At 40.2% G+C, this 22,255-nt stretch overlaps 1 protein-coding gene across 3 annotated transcripts in view; it reads left to right on the top strand.

Annotated features, from left to right (window-relative positions):
* NVL (nuclear VCP like) overlaps positions 1-22,255 on the top strand; it is an 89,894-nt gene that overhangs the window by 21,901 nt on the left and 45,738 nt on the right. For all 3 annotated transcript variants that reach the window (XM_046679376.1, XM_046679377.1, XM_046679378.1), the window contains 5 exons: positions 8,208-8,457; positions 9,493-9,711; positions 10,414-10,518; positions 16,095-16,157; positions 20,514-20,633. In XM_046679376.1, the coding sequence (XP_046535332.1) occupies positions 8,208-8,457; positions 9,493-9,711; positions 10,414-10,518; positions 16,095-16,157; positions 20,514-20,633 (757 nt within the window). The remainder of the gene's footprint in view (positions 1-8,207; positions 8,458-9,492; positions 9,712-10,413; positions 10,519-16,094; positions 16,158-20,513; positions 20,634-22,255) is intronic.

The raw sequence follows: 22,255 nt of genomic DNA on the forward strand, positions 1-22,255 counted from the left end.
AAATTTATCTGACTGCTTCCTCATGACTGGATTCAGGTTAAACGTCTTGGGCAAGAATCCTACGCAGGTGGTGAGGTGTCCTTCTCAGAACCTCTTCTCCAGAGGTTCATAGTGTCAGTTTGTATCATTGGTGATGTTAAGTTTGGTCACTTGGTTAAGAAATTTGTCAGAGATCTCTCCTTTCAAGGTACCTTTCTCCTTTGGACTTAATACGTAGAATACAGGTATTTCTGGTGTCTACAGTTATCTATGACTGCCTTGTGTCAGTGTGTTCAAACGCCGTTTTAGATTCAGAGAGTAAGTGCTATAGGCATTTATGTTGGTGTTTTATGTGGGCTTAGTGGTCTAGCTAAGCCATAGGTGGCCAGGGCAAGAATTCTGTCTGAGACTGAACAGGGGGTATTATAAGTGTGTTTAAGGCTGGTGGGAAGAGCAGGGTCAAAGGCTGAGAAAAGATAGCTCTTGAATATAATTATGAGTGGGAATTTTTTTTTTTAAGATTGGCACCTGAGCTAACAGCTGTTGCCAATCTTTTTTTTTTCATCCTGCTTTTTCTCCCCAAATCCCCCTAGTACATAGTTGTATACTTTAGTTGTGGGTCCTTCTAGTTGTGGCATGTGGGACGCCGCCTCACCGTGGCCTGATGAGCGGTGCCATGTCCGCTCCCAGGATCCGAACAGGTGAAACCCTGGGCCGCTGAAGCGGAGCTCAAACTTAACCACTCAGCCACGGGGCCGGCCCCTATGAGTGGAAATTTTTTTTTATTTTTTATTAAGATTATGATAGTTTACAACCTTGTGAAATTTCAGTTGTTCATTATTGTTAGTCATGTTGTAGGTGCACCACTTCATCCTTTGTGCCCTCCCTCCATCTCCCTTTCCCCTGGTAACCACCAATCAGTTCTCTTTGTCTATATGTTAACTTCCACCTATGAGTGGAGTCATACAGAGTTCGTCTTTCTCTATCTGGCTTATTTCACTTAACATAATACTGAGTGGAATTTTTTAAGGAAGAGTATTGTTGTTTTTAATTTTTTTATTGTGGTAAAAAAATGTAAAATTTACCAGTTTCCATTTTTAAAAGTGCAGTTCAGTAGTGTTAAGTATATTTACATTGCAACAAATCTCTCGAACTTTTTCACCTTGCAGAAGTGAAACTCTGTACCCATTAATCACTAATTCCCCCTCCTGAGGAAGAGTATTTGTAATTGAGTCTTTGACAAAGGCAAATGAGGTTTTCTTGTTTTTGTGCTTTTGTCTGGCTCTGAGTGCAGAAGCAAAGAAGTGATATTGTATGCAGATGTCAAGGAGTTAAATTCTAAGTTGGGGAAATTATTTATTAGAATTGAGATACGTTGATGTTTGTTTTATGTCATTAATTCCCAGTCATTCATTAACTGCGGAGACATTTATTTAAGCACCTGTGGCACACCAAGGAGACACAGTGGTTGGCACTTAAGCCGCTCCTTTGAGTAATCAGAAATGAGATGAATACAGAAAGACAAAGTCGGGGTCTTAGGGAGGATGTATCAGGTCTGGGGGTTCTTAAAAGCTTTTCTGAGAAAGCTGAGACTTGAAGAATAAATAGCAATTAACTGAAAAAAGTATTCCTGGTAGGAATAGTGTGTGTAAAGGCCCTGAGGTGAGTGAGAGCTCAGTGTGTCCAGGGAACTGGAAGAACAATATGGCTGTGGAAGAAGAGAGAGGATGTGGAAAGGCCAGAGAGGTGTACAGAGGGCAGTTCACATACTTGGTGAGGATTTTGGACTTACTCTGTGAGTGGCAGGAAGGAATAAAGCAGTTACGCAGGACCCTGAGGGAAACAGCTTTTTGTTCTGAAAAGATCCCTGTAGCTGCAGTGTGAGGCGTGAGTGACAGGAGAGCAGGAATCGGTTTGGAGGCTGTCGCGAGATGCAGAGGTGGTGGCGGGTGGGTTAAGGAGGTGGGAGTGTAGATAGAACTGGAGTAACTGGAGACGCTTAGGAAGTAGACTCAGTAAGTTATGTTTGTTGACAGATCATGTGTGGAGAGGTGGGAGTTGTGAACAAGACGGAAATACTCCCTGATTTGTGACTTAAGCCTCTGTGCAGGTGGTTTTCTGTGGAGGGGATGGGAAATACGGGAGGATAAGAGGATTTGGGGATGGATGTTGAAGGTAAGGGCAGTTGAATTAGAGGTCCTTGCAGGATGTCCAATGGAGGTGTCGCGTTGGCAGCCAGCAAATGAGTCTGAAGCTCGGAGGAAGTGAAACTTTGGGAGTCGTCAATATACTGATGGCACTTGAAGCTGTGAAAGTAGATGAGATTGTCCAGAGAGAGAGTGAAGAGCAGACGTAGAGGTCCTGGGACAGGCCCAGAGAGCCTGACAGGCTAAGGACGTGGAAGGAGCAGCCAGAAGTATTGGGAAAATGAAAAGAATGTTGTGTGGTGGAAGCCGAGGGAAGCGGATGTTTCCAGAAGGAGGAATGAGAGGTCATGCCAATGAGAAGTCAAGCAAGGGAGGGCTGAAAAGTTGTTTTTGAATTTAGCAACCTGGAGGTCACTAGTGAACTTAAGAAAAAATTGTTTGAGTGGAACGATAGGGGTAAAATCCAGGTTGGAACGGCCGAGGAGCAAATGGAAAGTGATGGAGCGAGAGCGACAGACTTGCCTGGTTCACTGAAGGGAAGTCTGGCTGTGGAGAAGGAGGAGGGGGGGAGCTGCAGGAGGTAGGTAATGGAGTGTCACAGAGGCCTTGTTAGCATAAGAGAAACCTGAGTGTCTTTAAGTGCTAATGGGAAGGGACAAATGGGAGGAGTCAGGGATCAGGACTCATGTGTAGGTGCTGGCCTGAGAACAGGGCTGCTTCTGTTGAAAGATAGTAAAGGGGAAGGAAGGGTGTGAAAGGAAGTAGGTTTATCTGTGGCGTGCTGGCAAATTGAGGGCGTTTCCTCTGTGAGTTGAAAGTGAGGCACGCGCTGGATAGGTTAGAGGTTTGAGAATGATGGTCTGAAATTGCTTCCGTGGATAATCTGAGATGAGCTGGCTTGGATCACAGTAGGATTTTCAGGCAATGATTAGGACTGGGGTATAGAACCATACCAGTAGGCCTGGTTTTATGTTTTTTTGGCTAGCTTAAAGGCTTCCTAAGGATTGAATTGTGTACCTGGCACAATGTCTGACACATAGAAAGGAGAACATTTTTTTTTTTTTTAAAGATTTTATTTTTTCCTTTTTCTCCCCAAAGCCCCCCCGGTACATAGTTGTATACTCTTCGTTGTGGGTCCTTCTAGTTGTGGCATGTGGGATGCCGCCTCAGTGTGGCCCGATGAGCAGTGCCATGTCTGCGCCCAGGATTCGAACCAACGAAACACTGGGCCGCCTGCAGCGGAGCGCGCGAACCTAACCACTCGGCCACGGGGCCAGCCCCCGAAAACATTTTTTTTGAGGTAGCTCTTGATATTTTTCTGATCCTTAAAAGCAATTTATTATGGAAAATTCCAATGTACAGAAAAGGAGTCTAATATAATTGTTCCAGTTTCTATTGCTGCAAAGCAAACCACCCTAAAATTTCGTGGCTTACAACAACAACAGTTGTCGTATTGTCTCTCACAGTTTCTGTGTGTGAAGAATCCAGAAAGGCCTCAGCTAGTTGGTGCTGTCTCAGGGGCTCGTGTGTCTGCGGAGATGGTGGCTGGAGCCAGAACCTTGCGGGGGCCTGGAGCGGCAGGGCTGTCTTACCTGTCTCCCTGCCTGTCCATCTCGTCTAGCTTGTCTGTCTCTGTATGTCTGTCTCTGTATATCTGTCATCTGATCTGGTCCATCCCCTTCCTCCTTTCTCTTCCCAGCTAAAGGCCTCTGCATGTGGCACCCTTTACGGACAGTTTGGGCTTCATCAGAGCTGGGCAGCCTGGAGGTGGTCAGATTCTTACGTGGCTGCCTGGGGCTGCTGCCTGAGGATTGCAGAGAACAGGCTGAAGTGGCCTCACTTTAGACCTATCCTTAGAAGCCACGTAGCATCAATTCCACTATACTGTGTTTGGTCACAGCCCAGATTTAAGGAGAGAAGCCGTAGACCCCACCTCTCACTAAGAAGAGGGTCAGGAACTTACAGACGTGCTTTAGAACTGTCACAATAATGAGCCCCATGTCTTAGCACCCAGGTTCAACGATTATCAACATTTTCACAGTCGTCTTTTATTTACCCTTCCCTTTTTTTTCCTGGAGCATTATAAAGCAGATCTCAGGCATTGTATCATTTCAACTATGTACTTCAGTATCTAATGGAGAAAGACTTTATTTAACATATATACAATGCCATTACGTAGCCAACAATCTTTAATATATCTAATATCCAAACAATATTCATATGTTTGTAGTATACAGTTGTATTATGAATTTTGATATATCCATATTTAGCATTCTCATTTCTCCTCTATATAAATATTATTCACTGCTTTCCCAGGTCAGTGGGAAATGTTATGTTTGCATTTCCTCTCTTCACTTTTTTAACTTTTCTGGAATTCACGGTTGCCATATTTTTCCATTTGCTAACCCTCTCACAATTTTTTCCACATCCCTGTTTCCTCCAAGTTTCCTTTTTGCTGTGTGTGTATGTGTTTATTTTGGCCTGTGCTAGTGCCTTCTATTACAGTGAGAGGCAGCAAGAAGTAATGTGCACAGTCAGGACAGCAGTCCCTGGTCTGGAGTAAGTCTCGGTAATTGAGAGCTGTTATTACTGTTCTTTCGTGCTGGCAGCTCTGCTCACATGGCAGTCCTTGGCTGTCCATTGCTGTTTTAAGAGTGAGGCTGAGGGGTGTGGCTTCATGGCTGAGTAGGTAAGTTTGCGCGCTCCACTTTGTCGGCCCAGGGTTTGCTGCTTTGGATCCTAGGCACAGGCCTGTACACTGCTCATCAAGTCACACTGTGGCAGCATCCCACATAGAAGAACTAGAATGACCTACAACTAGGATATACAGCTATGTACTGGGGCTTTGGGGAGGAAAAAAAAGAAGATTGGCAACAGATGTTAGTGCAGGGCCAGTCTTCCTCACAAAAAAGAAAAAAAGAGTCTGATTAGACATCTGCAGTACAGGCTCCTTTGTGAGTGCCATGATGAAGCAGATGACCAGCTAACTTTTTAGCTAAAAAGCTCCAAATGTCAGTTTCTGTAGATTCTTTTCATTGAGTCAGTTCAGATTTTTCAGAAAAAGATCTTCAGACAACACCATGGGGCTCTATGGCTAACTGCTGGTCTTCTGACCTAGGCTGGGGGAATGAGCTGAGGAATTGCATACACTGTACAGAGTTTCACCCATTTTCCTGGTGGAGTTGATCTTAGATTGTCCACAAACCTGGAGCTTCCCTCCCCTGGTTCGGTTTCACCGGAGAGCACGTTCCTGGTATCCTGCTGGTCCAGGGGGTGGGGAATATGTGGGGTCTTAATACTTCTTAGGCAGATTTTCAGATAATTTCTGTTTTCGGCTCCCTGCTGTGGCCCTGGTTTCTGTCCTGGGACACTTTGATGCCTCCAGTTCCTGGTCTGTGGCATTCCACCAGACAAATGCACTTCCTTCTCATCAGTGCCCCTTCTCCCAAGGTTAATTTTGACTTCTTCCCCTCTGCTAGGTCCTTTACCATTCTCCATCCACTTTCTTTCTTCATAAATTGTGGTTCAAAATTACAGAGAGTCAAATACCTATTAGTCAATACTGATGTAAATAAATGATTGAATAAATAAATAAATGGGTGAGAATAGGTGCAGAAGAATTCCAAATAATTTATGTAGATGCACTGCCCTTGAGGAGGTGGCCTGTAACTCTCTACCCTTAAATGAGAGCTGGGCGTAGCGACTGACTTCCAGAAGAGTGCAGTGGAAGGAGGGGAAGAGTAACTTCAGGTGGAAACCCTTTCCACCACTGTCTCCGACCTAGTGATCATCCACAGTGATGCGTTGTGTTGATAGTAGGCATCCCTGATGTGATGTGGTGAGAAGGACACTTGACCTCTGTGGTCCTCTTCTGGAAAACACATCCTAGCCTAATCATAGTAACAATATCAGACTAATCCCAATGGAAGGACATGCTACAAAGTATTGGGGCAATGAGCCTCAAAATTGTCCTTCATAATAGGAGAAGGGTGTGGGGTGTATAGAACTCTGTACTGTCTTTGCATAATTCTGTAAAGCTAAAATTGTTCTAAAGTAGTTTTTTAAAATTTTTAATTAATTAATTTGTTTATTTTGGTGAGGAAAATTAGCCCTGAGCTAACATCCATGCCAATCTTGCTCTATTTTGTATGTGGGTTGCTGCCACAGCATAGCTGATGAGTAGGTCCGTGCCCAGGATCTGACCCTGTGAACCCAGGCTGCCGAAGTGGAGCATGCCAAACCCAACCACTATGCCACAGGGCCAGCCCCTAAAAGGTTTATTTTTAAAAAATTAGTTAACTCATCCTATTTATAGTCAAATATATCATTAAACCTAGATCATTTGTTCTGGGAACCCTGTAATACTTGAATCTTTCTGGGGATTTATAGTCCTTAGGGCATCAGCTAGAGCTGACAGAGAGACCTATATTGAGTGGCCTTTCTCTTCTTTGGTAGTAAAATATGCTTCCATCGCAACCACCCAGATACCTGTTTGCTTCAGTCTCTCTTGTCAGCATCAATACCTCTCTTTATGTAGAGCCACGCTGACGCCTTTAGCCTAGGACGACTGTTGATAGCTTTCAAAGGCCTCGTAAAAATAAATGCTGATCCTCTATTGCCAATTATCTGCAGAACTTCCAGAGCAGGCTGGAGGAGGGGTGTTGGGGAGAGTACAGATAGTCTCCTAGTCGCTTAGACCACGGAGTGTGTGCTTCTGTTTCTTGTTTTTGTTTTCTTCGGGCAGAGGAAGCATTGCTGAAAACCCTTTACTCCACCTCGTGAAACTGAAAATCTCTTAATCATTATTTTCTCCTCCTTTGGAGTTTCTGTAGTATGATGAGTGGAAATATCCACGTTTTTTCCAGAATAGACTGTAACTGAGGAAAGGATGATAATTGTTTTATGTTAGCTATTTTTCATGAGATTTTAAATCTCTTAGATTCTTCTGCATAGCAGCAAATGGGGTCTGTATCTTTAGGAAACAGTTCTGTAATGGAACGTTTCTTGGTTCCTGTTGTTTAGAGTCTCTGAGTGAATTAGTTTTCATTTGTCAGTAACGTTTATCTGCTTCTATTCTGTTCACTTACATGATCCCAGTGACTTTTCTATGACTTCTCCATCGGCTTGACATTTGAAATGTTAGTCTCCCCTACACATTTGGAAATTTCAAAATACATTTCCTTATCCAAGTTAATTAATATCACAAAATGTGAATAATAATAACTAACATTTATTGGGTACTTACTGTGGGTCAGTCACTGTTCTAAGGGCTTTGCATATGTTCATTTACAACAACGTCCCCTTGAGGAAGTGCTACTATAAAATATATTTAACCAATGAGGAAACAAGCTGAGGCGTGAAGCAGCCGGCCCAGGTTACTCAGAGAGTGGAGGAGCTGCTGTCAAACTCAAGCGGTGTAGCTTCACACCTTCCATCCTGAGTATCTCTACAGCTTTTAAGTTTTATTCAGTAGGTCTTACCAGAAATTAAGGTATTCCGTTAATAATAATTATCTAGAAGTCCACATTTCATTTACATATACCATGTTGCTAGTTAAACTGAGCAAAAGTTTTCACACATGCAGTACAGGGATGAACGATAGGTAAAGATGAAGTTGGAGAAGTAACTGCCCTGATGTAAAATTGAATGCTAAAGTGTGCATCTCCGTTAATTGGTTGTGATGAATAGAATTAGTGGTTTATTTGAGTTTGGAGGCTTTTATTTCTGTTAGATGTCCATTAAATCTACACTAAAAGTAGAACTTACCTTATATCCTCATAAATCATTTATCTTATTTCCTCTGTGATATTGTAAAATTCTTAAAGGCAGAATATTTTTTAAAATCTATTTTTTGTTCTTCACAGCATTAACAAAGCAGATGTTATACCTTAATCTTTAATGGAATAAAGTGAGTTATGTAACAGCGATTTAGCATTTGTTGAATGAATGAATGATTTGCTCTTATATTGCACCCGTTAAAATACCATTGACAGAGAGGAAGGACTTCAAATAAATATTGTCGGTGACTTGTTTTTACTGGTAGGTTAGGAATCTGAATTTTTTTCCCTGTCTTTTCTACAGAATACTTCAGACTTTGTGCAGAAAACTACGACTTCCCGACACTTTTCATTTTCGCCACTTAGCACACCTGACGCCGGGCTTTGTCGGCGCTGATCTGATGGCGCTCTGCCGAGAGGCAGCCATGTGTGCAGTCCACAGGGTCTTAATGAAGCTCCAGGAGCAGCAGAAGAAAGATCCCGAGACTGAAGGTTTGCCATCTGAAGGAGGCCGGGAAGAGAGGGCTGGAACTGAGCCCACTTCCGAAACACAGGTGCTCTCTGTGCAGGGCCTTACACTGTCCTTTAAGGGTTTTTACTTTGTGTTATCCTACAAGCAAGTATTGAGGTAGTTGAGGTTTATGATTTTCTGTTCTATTGGCATTTTATCTTTAGAATAATTATTGGTTGTACCCAGAATGTTTATAATTTCCGAAGTATAGTTTGACTTTTTTAGTTGATTCTGAATAAATTCAATATAACAATGAAAACTCAATATAACATTTATGTAGTATTTTATAGTTTGCACAGGGAGCTTCTATAATATAATTTGGTCTATTTAACTTTGTCAAGTAAATATCATTACTTTCCCCATTTTATAATCAGAGAAACTAAACTGTAAGAGATTGTGCTTGCCCGAGGCCACGTGGCCTCACCTGTCTAGAGCAGGGGCTTAGATCTAGCTCTTTTGTTTTCAAATCATTTGTTTCTTCCTTACTCATCTGGAAGCACAATTAGATCTGTTAAAAGTAATAGTGAACAACTTCCTTCCGTAATATTGCATGTAAATTAGCATTTTATAAATTGAATTAGAGTTGCTTTTTACACCTGTCCTCTCATATTCTTCACAAATCGAGAAATCTGCCTGTCAAGTTCCAGATTTCAGTAGTCCTAGGAAAATTGCCTGCTTTCTATTTAGCTCATAAACCACCAAGGAACCATATTATGAAATCAGACTGCCAGGGTAATTTTGTTTTAATTTCATCAAAATTCAGCTGCTGCTTGAACATCTATAAATGAAAAATGGAAATACATGGTTGTTGAAATGGATGTTTGCGAACTGCTTGTGTTTGCCCTAGCTACCCCTAGTATAGCATATGGAAATCATTCTCCTGTGCTTGATTATACGCGGGGTACCTTTCCTTGACCAAATCAAATAAATGACTATGTCAATGGAGAACATTATTAAAACATAGAAGTTTACTATGGCTTACAGAAATATTGTAGTAATAATTTTTGAAAGTATAAAAAGTAACTTTTTCAACAAACTTTGTGGTTTTTCATTTTCTCCCTCAATTTCTCCCTTTAAGGATGAATTGCAAAGGCTACTGGGGTTGCTAAGAAACCAAGATCCCCTCTCAGAGGAGCAGCTGCAAGGGCTGTGCATTGAACTGAATGATTTCATTGTTGCTCTATCCTCTGTGCAACCCTCTGCAAAAAGGGAAGGCTTTGTCACTGTGCCTAATGTGACGTGGGCAGATATTGGTGCCCTGGAGGATATTAGAGAGGAGCTCACCATGGCAATATTGGTAGGTGTCTCTGCTGCAGAATGTCGTTGGCATACGTGGTGGGTAAACGACCACGCTTGTGTCCTAGGTCTGTGTGTAAATGGACTTGACTGTTTTCTTTTCTATGTTCTGTTGTTTCATTATTAAGCCCCAACAATGGATTTTCATTCTTTTGAGATCTGTTTTAGACTTACTCTTTTGGTTGTGCTTGATTCTGTGAGTTTAAAAAAAAAAGTTTGGGTTTCACCAAGACCAAGTTGTTTGAGAAATACTTTCTGAACTCAGTCACACTTGTAAGGGTCAAGGCAGTTTTAATGCCCATGAGACTTTGGGTTAATTTTCATTTAGTCTTACTTTTCCCCCTTACTCATCATTCCATGGTTTGTTAGTGAAGTACGATCCGTTTAGAGGTGTGTAACTGCTGAAAGAGAAAACACACTGGCATCACAGTGAACAGGTGTCTCTGGCTTTCGCCTGTGTAGACCTCCGCTGCTTCTGGAGGGCATTGCTAACATTTTTATAAGCTGGACATTTAGCACAGGGATTTTAGAATTTGTTACCATATACTTCATGCGTGGAACAGAGGTAAGCACTCTGCACCAGGCACTGTTCTTATCTTTGGGCGTCAGAATCTGTGTTGAAAATACACATCTGGAGGTAATTAGAATGTGCTGTAGGAAGTAGACATCTGTAATGGACTGCTGTTGGGATCATTCGTTCCAGGCGCCAGTACGTAACCCAGATCAGTTCAAAGCTCTTGGATTGGTGACTCCAGCTGGAGTCCTCCTTGCTGGTCCTCCTGGCTGTGGGAAAACTCTGCTGGCAAAGGTATGGTATAAGTTCAACTGCCGGTATTTTATTTCTTACTATCAGATAGGAGAACATGAATTTAACTTTAAAAGTTACAGTGAGATATTGTGCAATTCTATTTGAAGTTCATTTTAGCAACACCGACAGTTTTCTTTAGGAAAGTTTCCCACTTTTATTTTAATTACAAAAAGTACATCATTGGAAATTTGGAAAAGAAAAGGGTTTTTAAGTCAACCGTAACCCCATCAGTTTTAACACAGCAATTATTATGTTTTCTGTGTATTATAACCTGGCTTTTTAGTGAGTGTTATTGCATAGTTGAGGTTTGTAGCTGACCTTGTTTCCTGCTTTGGTTTAGATGTTATTTATAACTTAAGTATTTTCCTCTGTGTTCCTTAAAATTCTTATTTTAAAAAAATTGTTTTTTCACAATAGAAAATATAGATAAGCAGAAGGGAAAAGCAGTATTTATAATCCCCTCACTACTGCCTACTGCTACCCACTGTTTCGTTTTGTTGTCACTCCTTCCAGATGTTCTTCTGTACTTACATATCAAGATAATATGTATGACTTTTACACACATTTATGCAAATATGAGGTTTTTCAACACTTAGCAATATTTCTTGAACATCTTCCCGTGTCGGTATATGTAAATACACATCAGTATTTTTAATGTCTGCATAGCATTCTAGCATAAAGATGTTCTGTAACTTATGGAAATGACTCCCTATTAGAGCAGCACTGCAGGCCAGCACAGGGGCGTAGTGGTGAAGTGTGCATGCTCTGCTTTGGCAGCCTGGAGTTCACAGGTTCCGATCCCAGGTGTGGACCTACACACTGCTCATCAAGCTATGCTGTGGCTGCATCTCACATACAAAATAAAGGAAGATTGGCACAGATGTTAGCTCGGGGCCGATCTTCCTCACCAAAAAAACCCCAAAAAACCCCCCAAAACAGCATTGCATTAAACAATCCTGTACTTACATTTTTGTAATTCAGCTGATAATTTTATTAGAATGCATTCCTGAATACTTTTTCAATAAAAGGAGTGCATGTTTTAAAAAGCTCTTGATCCATTACCATTTGATCAAAATGATCCATTACCAGATTACATTTGATCCATTACCAAAGTGCCTTCCACAGATTTTCACCCCTATCAATAGGGTGTCAGTATCCATTTCACTACATTGGAAATTAGCAATAGCCTTATTAACATTGTTTTTAATATTTGACAATCTAATAGGTACAAATGGTATCTTATGGTTTTTAAGTTGCATTTTTTTTTTTTTTTTTAAAGATTTTATTTTTCCTTTTTCTCCCAAAGCCCCCTGGTACATAATTGTGTATTTTTAGTTGTCAGTCCTTCCAGTTGTGGCATGTGGGATGCTGCCTCAGCATGGCCTGACGAGTGGTGCCCTGTCCACACCCACGATTCAAACCAGTGAAACCCTGGTCCGCCCCTAAGTTGCATTTTAAAAATTACTAGTGGACTTTTTCATATATGTTTATTGACTAGTTTTCTTTATGGATTTGTTCATATCCTTTGCCTGTTTTTTTGTTAACATGCATGTGGTTTTCTTTCTTATTTATAATCACTCTTAAGATGTTTTATTTGGGGGCTGGCTCCGTGGCCAAGTGGTTATGTTCGTGCACTCTGCTTCAGCAGCTCGGGGTTTTGCCGGTTTGGATCCTGAGCACAGACATGGCATCGCTCATCAGGCCACGCTGAGGCAGCGTCCCACCTAGAACAACCAGAGGCACTCACAACTAGAATATACAACTATGTACTGTGGGGCTTTGGGGATAAGAAGAAGAAGAAGAAAAAGAGAGAAGATTGGCAACAGTTGTTAGCTCAGGTGCCAATCTTAAAAAAAAAAAAAGATGTTTTATTTGTAAATATGTTTATCAGTTTATTTTAGCCATTTTAATTTTATTGATCATATTTTTGGCACACTTTTTTTGTGTTTTTTACATATTTAAGTGGGCAAATTTCCCAGTCTTTTTATGATTTTTCCCCCCTTTGGAGTTCTGCTTATTAGAACTATCTTCCCTTTTGATAAGTTGAATCAACCATCATTTTTAATGTCTGTATAATAGTCCATGCATAATTTACTTAATGCTTACAAGCTTTTAAAAATATTTGATTTACTTGTAAATAAGAAATTAAACCTAATGGTATTTTTAATAAGTACTACAGCAGCCAAATAGTGTGTGACTCCTTGGTAAATATAAAATATCGAGTGTCATTCGTTCATGTGCATGTACATACATATATGTGTATATATAATATATAGACAAATTTTGTAAAACTCATTTTTACATATATTACTAAATTTGCTTATTTAGTGCTTCCAGTACTCCTACAAGGTATTGCTGTAAAGGAATTTGGGAACACAGGAGGGAGAGGAAAACACCACAGTCATGGGTCTACGTTTTTTCCTAGCAGTTTTAGAAAAACATACTCAGAAAGAAGGTCCTGCCTGCTAGCGTCTGGATTCACCAGGTGGATGCACTTCCCTCACCTGAGTGTCTCATATTCCCTCACCTGAGTGTCTCATAACGTTTGTTTTTTAATTAGTTCATCTACCTTTGATTAGTCCTGGTCACAGCAGAGAGGAGATAGCTTGGATAATTTGAAATCCGTAGACAATGTTAAAACATCATAGATCAAATTTTTCCTCTTCTCTCCCCATTGCAAATTGCCAACACTTTGGTACCTCTCTGTTCAGTCAGATTTCTGGTGTCTGACAGTTGGCTCAGGGGTCTTGCCTGGGACTCCATGGATGGCTTCCCAGCTCACTGGATCCACGAGCCCAGGCAGTATATTATGTGTACAGTTGCGTGTCACTTACAAACAGGGATATGTTCTGAGAAATGTGTCGTTAGGCAATTTGGTCATGTGAACATCGTAGAATGTACTTGCACGAACCTAGAAGGTACAGCCTACTACACACCTAGGCTGTACGGTACTGATCTTATGGGACCACTGGTCGTATATGCGGTGAGTTGTTGACGGAACATCATTATGTGGCATGTGACTGTATATGTATTTTTTCCAAGGAGAAAGTTCATCACTTTCATCAGATTCTCCGAGGTACGTGACTACAGGCCCAAGAAGCCAGAAATAATAGAAAATGTCCTTGAATAGCAGAAGCAAAGTGTTACTGAGGGAAAGTCATGGAACTACATATCAATCAGAACCTGGCAACGTAGAATTGGATTAAAATTAAGATTTTGGCTGATCTTGGTTGTTTTGTTTACTCGTGATAGCAATAAAGTAATACAGTTTTTCTAAACACTGGCGCATAGTATGTAAAGAGCATAAAGTGAGAGCATGTAATTGCTGGAGTCATCACACTGAAAACTGATGACCAATAAGGAGACTGAAAAGTATAGTAAAAATCATTTAGTGTTCTGGAACTATGTAGTATGGAAGCAAACAGCTGTTAATACTGAATACAAGATTCATGGTGATATTGGTGATATCCAAGAAAAAATTAAATTATGATCATCGTATTTCATTTAGAAGACAAGACTTCCGACAATTTCAGAAACTCTCAGGGGTTTTAATGGGATAAATTTTAGTTGTCTGACATATGGATGTTGAAACCTAATATGGATAGCTCATACTTTGTTAGATGTGTATCCTGACTCTCCTTTAGTGAGAGGTAGGAAAGTTATGAAATTGGCGGCAGGAAAGACAGATTGAGAGAATGTGGATAATCCACATTTTGAGCAGTGTTTCCATGGCAGAGCATGCATGTATTCATTTGTCCAACAAGTATTTACCAAGCTACTTACTCTTTGCCAGAAGTTGTCTGAGGTGCTAGGGGTAAACTAGTGAACAAGATGCCTGCTCTGATGCAATTTACTGTCTCTTGGAAGACGCAGGCGGTAGACATGTAAAACAATAAAATTGCAGATCCAGCTACGTTACGATGGAAATAAGCAGACCATTGTGATAGACTGATCAGGAGGCGGCTGTTTTAGCTGTGGTGTTCAAGGGATGGTGATATTAACAGAGTCCTGAAGGACCAGCCAGCACACAAAGAGGCAGGAGGAGAATCTTCCAGACAGAGGGAACAGCAGATGCAGAATTCCCTGAAGTGGGAAAGGGCTTGGTGATTTTGAGAACCAGAGACAGAGCCTGTGGCTGGACTAAGGAGAAGCTGTCTTGTCCCAAAATACAGGCCTGTGAGCCATGGTAAATATTTCAGATTGTCCTCGAAGATAAATGAGAAACCTAGTAAAAAGATATAATCCGATTGATGTTATTAAAAGAGTGCTCTGCCTGCTGCGTGGAGAATGGGTTGGAGGAAAGAGAGCGAAAAGGAGGAGACCACTTAGGGTTTTTCGGTTTGGGTTTGGTTTGGTTTTTTGCGTGTGCAGCCGGGAGATGGTGGCGCTCTGGGTGAGGGTGGCGGTATAGTGGAGAAGTAGAGAGTGGCAGACTCACATGTATTTTAGCATTAGAGCTGATGGGACTTGCAGATGGACTGGATGACGTGACAGGACAAGGGACCAAGGGAGACACCAGGGTTTTACCCTAGCAACTGTCGGAGTTTGGGGTGTGGGGTTTGCAAGGAGTTGGGAGAGAATCAGGAGTCCTGCATTGGAAGTGATAGGTTTAAAATACCTGTAAGATCGAAATGGAGATGCTGAGGAGTTACGTTGAATATAGTTCTGGAGGTCAGAGATCAGATTCTAAGAATAGGAAACAACTCTATTCCCTGATCATTTTGAAGTTCTGAGTGATTTTTTTTTAGATTGGCACCTGAGCTAACATCATTGCCAATCTTCTTTTTTTTCTTCTTCTTCTTCTCCCCAAAGCCCCCGCAGTACATAGTTATATATTCTAGTTTCAGATCCCTCTGGGTGTGCTGTGTGGGACACTGCCTCAACATGGCCTGATGAACGGTGCCATGTCTGTGCCTGGGATCCGAACCAGCGAAACCCTGGGCCACTGAAACCGAACACGTGAACTTAACCACTCGGCCACAGGGCTGGTCCCCCTTAGTGATTTTTATTCAGGTTTCATCTCTGTGTTTAGATTACAATTCTTGGATTCTTCTACACGTGTAACCATGTTTCTCCTTTGTTATTCTCTTGGGCTTTGAACCATAGTGTTTAATCTTTATTTATTAAAAATAATCCGTAAATACCCACCTTTGGTAAAGACTGATACTGACGTTTTTGAATTTTGGTTTATGAATGAGTGATTGCTTTCACTGGGCAAAGCGTTTTTGATACAGATGATTTCAGTAGAATTCCAGGCTAGGGCTGCAAATGTACCTGCATAAGCATGTTTGTGTAAACAGAACATTTACACAAATGTTTTGTGCTCTTTCCATCTGCTTTCTAGTCTGAGTATTCTTAGAAAGTTTTAGGTTAACGTTTACTTCCTTTGATTTTTTTTTTCCAGTCCATTTCTCCTTTTCCCATTTGTCTCCTCTCCTGATAAGAAAGAGGCAACTATAAAAGGGGGAAATAGAGTATAAACCACAAAAAGCCCTTGTGTTGTCACAAATTATTGTTATTGCTATTACTTCATTGTATCTTTGTCTTATTTGTATCTTTTTGTTTCCTCTTACTAGGCTGTTGCAAATGAGTCTGGACTAAATTTTATATCAGTCAAGGGCCCTGAATTACTAAATATGGTAAGTTGTGTCATTTACCATTGTTTTAGATTAGGAAAAATAACGGTCATTCAAATTACAGGGCACACTGTCCTTAGGTCTTTGAAACAGCGGTGGTGATTTTGGTCAGATCACTGCTGTCGGAGTGAACAGGTTGACCTCTGGGCTGCTGGACCACTTGGTGTGTGTTAATGCTTCCTTAATAAGTCTTTCAATCTCTGAACCTCAGTTTTCTCACCTGCAAAATGGAAATAATCAAAATAGTTAATATTTTAGTGTTTACTCTCTGCCATGTGTTTGTCTAGCAGTTTCCACATACTGTTCTTCACCAGCCCTGAAAGATATGAGTTACGGTTTCCTCTCGTTCACAGATGGGGGCACTTCAGTTTGGAGGGGTGTGTAGCCTGGCCAGAGTCTGGCAGCTGGGAGCTAGTGGAGCTGGGGTTTGAATGTGGGTTGTCTGACTCCTGATCTGCTTTCCTTGTCCAGTTGTTGTGTAGCTCACCTGAGTTAAGTATTAATAAATAAAAATACTGTGGGGCAAAAGTACTATATACTATATACTATATACTATATAAAGTACTATATAGCAACTTCTTTCTGCATTTAAGCAGTTTCTATCTCAAATGTAAGAGAGTTTGCATTTCTTATTTCCTGTCCATCCCTATGGAAAGTAAAAATGCCATTCTGTAATATAGAAAGAGAAGAAATGAAAGCAGTATCATTTGTTTTAAAAAGCTTTTAAAATGTATCCCCTCTCCTATTTTTTGTATATTACTTTCCTCCTAAAATAAGGATTTATACTTAAGTATTTCCTGTGAGCTTTCTGTGCACCTCTTTACTTTTTCTGGCACTGAATTTTGGTTCTTTAGTGGAGGGGAAATTAGAAATGAGCCTTGAAAGGGTGGGGACTGGTGAGGGATGAGGCTGGAAAAGAAAGCTACAGCCGACAGTGAAGGGCCTTCATACGAGGCTAGAACTGGATGTTGCCTTCAGAATATCAGAGAGCTAATAGAGGTGTTAAAGCAAGAGTCTAACATTTTTTTTAAGAATGTAATATTTTTAAAAATTTTATTATGAAATATCTCAAGCATATAAGTTATACAAAGTAATATAATGAATGAATATATGTCTCACCCAGCTTTTAAAAAAACCCAAAACTAATGTACCTGAAGCCCCTGCACCCTTCCCTAACCACAGTCCCCATTCTCTCTCACATAGAGTTTGCCGTAATCCTGAATGTGGTGTTTATTAATTCTGTGTACTTCTTTCTATATTTACTATCTATGTATTTATCCCTAAACAGCATATAGTAGTATTTTGCGTATTTCAAAAATGTTTATGAGACAGTTGGAAATTTGAACACTTAGTGGATATTTGATATTAAGAAAATAACTTTTAAGTGTGATAATATTGTAGTTGTGTTAAAGTCATTGTCTTTTAGAGGTAGTGAAATATTTACAAATAAAATATAATGTCTGGGCTTTCCTTCAAAATAACAAAGAGAAAGAGAAGTGGATGGGGTAAAGATGAAGCAAAGGTGGTCATGAATTGAGTCAATGATAATTGAGGCTGGGTGATGGGTGTATTTGGGCTTCAGTATACTATTATGTCTACTTTTGTTATATGTTTGGAACTCTTTTTATATACAATGAAACATAACCAAAAAACCCTACTTTATATAGATGATACATGATTTTTTTTTTTCCTGAGGAAGATTTGCCCTGAGCTAACATCTGTTGCCAGTCTTCCCCTATTTTGTATGTGGGCCACTGCCACAGCATGCCCACTGACAAATGGTGTAGGTCTGTGCCTGGATACTGAACCCAGGTCGCTGAAGCAGAGCATGCCAAACTTAACCACTAAGCCACCAGGGCTGGCCCTAAATGTTTTTTGGTAACTTGGTTTTATTGTTATTTTTTCAGCATTATGTTTATAATATTTATCTTTGTTGATATGTTTACCTCTAGCTTGTTAATTTTCTGTGTCGTATTCCATTGAATGAATATAACCGCACTTTTAAAAATCAGATTTTTTCTTGATGGATGTTTAGGTTGAACATATATATATACACGCATATATCTTTATGCATATTTGTGAGATATTTTCCCCCAAGGGTATACCCTCAGAAGTAGCATTGCTGTGTCTTACATAATATGTGTACTTTCAAAAATAGTAAGTATTGCCAACTTTTTCCCTAAGCGGTTGTCATGGCGTTATGCTTTCACCAGCAGTGAGGGAGAGTTCCCATTGTTAGGTTTTTGCCAATCTGATGAGTATGAAATGTTGTCTCATTCTGGTCTGATTTGTCTTCTAGGGGTAGATGTGGGAAGAGAATGACCCTGAGAGATTAGGTAATCTGACAGGGAAGATAAACATCTTGAGGTTAGAACGTGAGTTTGCTCCAGCACTTTTTAGCCGTTGGGAGATACGGAGCAGACAGTAAGAAATGTGAGTCTGGCGCTCGGAAGAGATTTGAGAGTCAGTGTCATCTAAACATCTAAACGGCAGCCCAGAGCTCGGGAAGGGACAGGCCTGCCCGGGTGAGTGTATTAAGTGAGCCTCTGACGCAGCCTCGGAAGACTCCAGCAATTAGAGAGCAAGGAAGGAAACGCTGGCAAAGGAGACTGGTCCAAAGGTGGAGGGTGCCCAGGACTTTCTAAGCCTGAAGACCAGGGGAAGATAATTTTGTCAGCCCTGTCAACGTAACCAAACAGCATAAAAGAAACTGAAACTGGGACTTTGGATTTCGTGATCAGAAGGTCATTAGTGACTTCAAGGAGAGTGTTTTCAGTTATTTCCTTTGCAAAACCCAGATCATAATGGTTGAAAACTGCGTAGTGAGTGAGGAATTAGAAAGAAGTATAGGATCCTTATTTGAAATATTTCTTAAAGGCCAAGATAGTTGGATTTTCTTGTTTGCTTATTTTCAATCATTGTTGACTTGGTTAAGATGAATTGATTTTAATCTAGCCTTTTGAAACTTGAGGTTTACCTCCTCCTACATCGAATTTCCTTTCATGTAGTCATTTTGGTTTGCTATATCCAAAGTCCCTTTGCCAGCTAGAGTGATCGTTTTCTTCCCTCCCTGTTTGAAACTTTCTCTCTCCCAACCCACTGAGATCTTTTCTTCCAAAATATCTACTGAGTATTTTGGTTCAGCATCCCAAATATAATTTTTGCTGAATTAGATTTTTCAGGAAACTAGATTGGTCTACTATATATCTGTACACTATGCAGGATGTTATGAGCAAAGAAAAATTTGAAACTCTCATGACTTAGGCTTTCCAGGGACTTTATGGTATAATATAGTGACAGCACCTCAAACATTATAATAGTAGAAAGCGCTTGTAAGAGCAAATAAGAGAGAGTGCTGGGAAGAAAGATGATTGGGGATCTATTAGAATGCAAGGACAGCTTTTGGAGGGAGGTTTGAAAAGCAGTTTCCAGTAAGGAAAGCAGAATGAGCGGAAGTACAGGACAGGTGTGAGGGAAAGAAGGTTCTCTCCAAATGAGAAATAAAAATGCTGCTGTCACTGTCATCTGTGATGTATTCTATGCCTTAATTACTTTATTCTGGCCATGTAGTCATAAAGTAACATAAGAGGTATCTTATGATCTAATCGGCACTGTAAAGATGCTTTCAGATTCTGTCTTATTTAGCAGTTTTATTACGAAAAACCTGCTTTTCATAGTTAACTAGTTTGAAATTTTATAGGAACAGTTTCTCTTGGGCCCAGGTAAAAGTGAAACTGTATTTTTACATATAACTTTTTATATTAAATAGCTCTAAATGTTATAGCTGCTTGTGAGTTGCTGTATTTCTTGACTGATCTTAATGTTTTATGTTTTGATTTCGATTTTGATGTACAGTATGCCATTATGAAACCTATTAGAGCGCTGGCTGGCTCAGTTTGCCTCTTCTGGTGCTATATGACAAAATAGCTCTTCCTTTAGCAAGATGACATGTGTAGAAATGACAATAGAATAGTAAATTGTCTTGTTTGCATTTAAAATTACCGTTGAATTAATGCGAATAACTGCTGGGTGTTTTATATGCATAAAGCTCAGGGGATCAGTTCTAAAAGACAATAGAGTTTGACCTAGAGAAGACCTTACATTCCATGTAAGTCTTCATGTCTTAAATGAGGAAATTTATAAACTTAAATAGTAACTAATTTTTTTAAGTTGAACCACATACAATGGGCTGTTTTCATAGGTCAAAAATGGTTAAATATCAGCAGTTGTATATGGTTCAACCTAATACTTTTTGGACTCTGACATATAAATGTGATTTAAAACTAGTTTTGCTATAATTTGGCCCGCACCCAAAGCTGCGCTGTCTCTGCGTTTTGTTTCCTTTCTGTGTATGTTTAGTACGTTGGTGAGAGTGAGCGTGCGGTGCGACAGGTGTTTCAGCGAGCCAAGAACTCAGCGCCCTGTGTGATCTTCTTTGATGAAGTGGACGCCTTATGCCCCCGAAGATCAGACCGAGAGGTAAGTGTCATAGGTTAGTGATTTAGAGATTTTTTTAAGCACCGTAAACCTTTTGTAAGTTCTTATGAAGTTGTATAAAGTTCAGGTGGTTCTTATGAAGTCATTCCTTGCAAACACTGAGACTCTTTAAGAGAAGAAACCTAGTAATTTGAAATAAGGGCTTGGGGATGACTGTTGTATTTTTGTTAGCCTCTGTACCTGTTTTTTCTTCTGTGTATTATTTTGGTTGCACATATCTGATTCACGCAAATGAGGAGTTAAGAATGGAAATGATAGTTTTGAATAGCCTACCTTGTAATCTTATGATTCTCTTCAGTTGAACGGGTTCTTGAGACAGGAGAAAATGTAATTTAAGACATAATGCACTCAAAATAGGCTCAGGTAATCTACTTTAAGACTCAGCACCATTACCACCTGGGGAAGATACATAATTGGTCTGCATTGAATACCACTTGCATTGCTACACTGTGCACAGTTCTTAGAAATTTGAGTACAGCCAGTGCCCAGAAAGTTGTTATCAGGAGTGCTGTTATGTAAGAGTTGGAAGCATAGCGACACGTAATACTATAAAGAATGTATAACCTTTTTGAAGCAGACAGCAAAGACTATTATTTAATAAGTACATTTATTACAAGATGACTAAGAAGTGATTATGTTTCCTTTGTGATTTATTTTCAAATATTTATTCTGAGTGTGTGCTTTCAGGTTGTAAGACATTTATTAAATGCCTCATTTCACTTGAAATCTCCAGAAACATGCAAAAGTTACAAAAACAAAACCTGACTAATAGAAGTGTGATTCACATTGTAGCAATTGTTTCCTCTTCCAGTAGTCATCAAGAAGGTCCCTGTTACAGTCTTGTCTCTGATAGTGATGTCGTGGCCAGGGCAAAGATCCTTCCCAGGTTCCCCTGTCATATTCCAGAATCCAGTGTGGGATCCAGAGCGAAACCCTCCCTTTGTATCCAGCTTGTTGGGGCGTGGGATGCTCTGCATTACTCCTTTTTATTCCCTTCTCTTTTGCCATGAATAGACCCTTCATGTGTCGACAGCCCCTTTCCTAGGCTGGCAGCAGCTCTCTGTTACCAGCTGGTGATGTAAGTTGGGAAGGGTTCTTTGAGAGAGGGCCCGTCCACTGCTGGCCCTCGGAGAAGTGTGTGGCCTTGAGAACTGCTTTTCTAACTTCCAGGTTCTCTCGCTTGGATATCTGCTACCACACATTTCTGTATTCTGATGGTGTGCGCACTGAAGGGCATTCTGGAAATATTTTCAATTAGAATGTATTCTGTTTCTCATTATACAAGTTAAACGTGAACACATACTTCTGAAAAATTCAAATAAATACAAGTATGAAGAGAGTGGAAGTCTTTCTTCCTATTCTCCTTATTACTCTTCTTGGAGGTTCCTGCTGCTAACTGTTCAGTGTTTACTGTTGGTCATTTTAGAACATTTTCCATAGGCTTAAAAACATATATGGTCTAGGCTTTTTGGTTACATAAATGTTGTCATTTTGTCTTGATGATTTTCCCACGTCCTTAACATTATTTTTTTAACTATTGCGTAAATATTCCACAGTCTGGCTACAGAAGAATTTGTGTGATAATTCCCCAGTTTTACACATTT

This window comes from Equus quagga, chromosome 12 (assembly GCF_021613505.1).
Source record: "Equus quagga isolate Etosha38 chromosome 12, UCLA_HA_Equagga_1.0, whole genome shotgun sequence".
Lineage (NCBI taxonomy): Eukaryota > Metazoa > Chordata > Mammalia > Perissodactyla > Equidae > Equus > Equus quagga.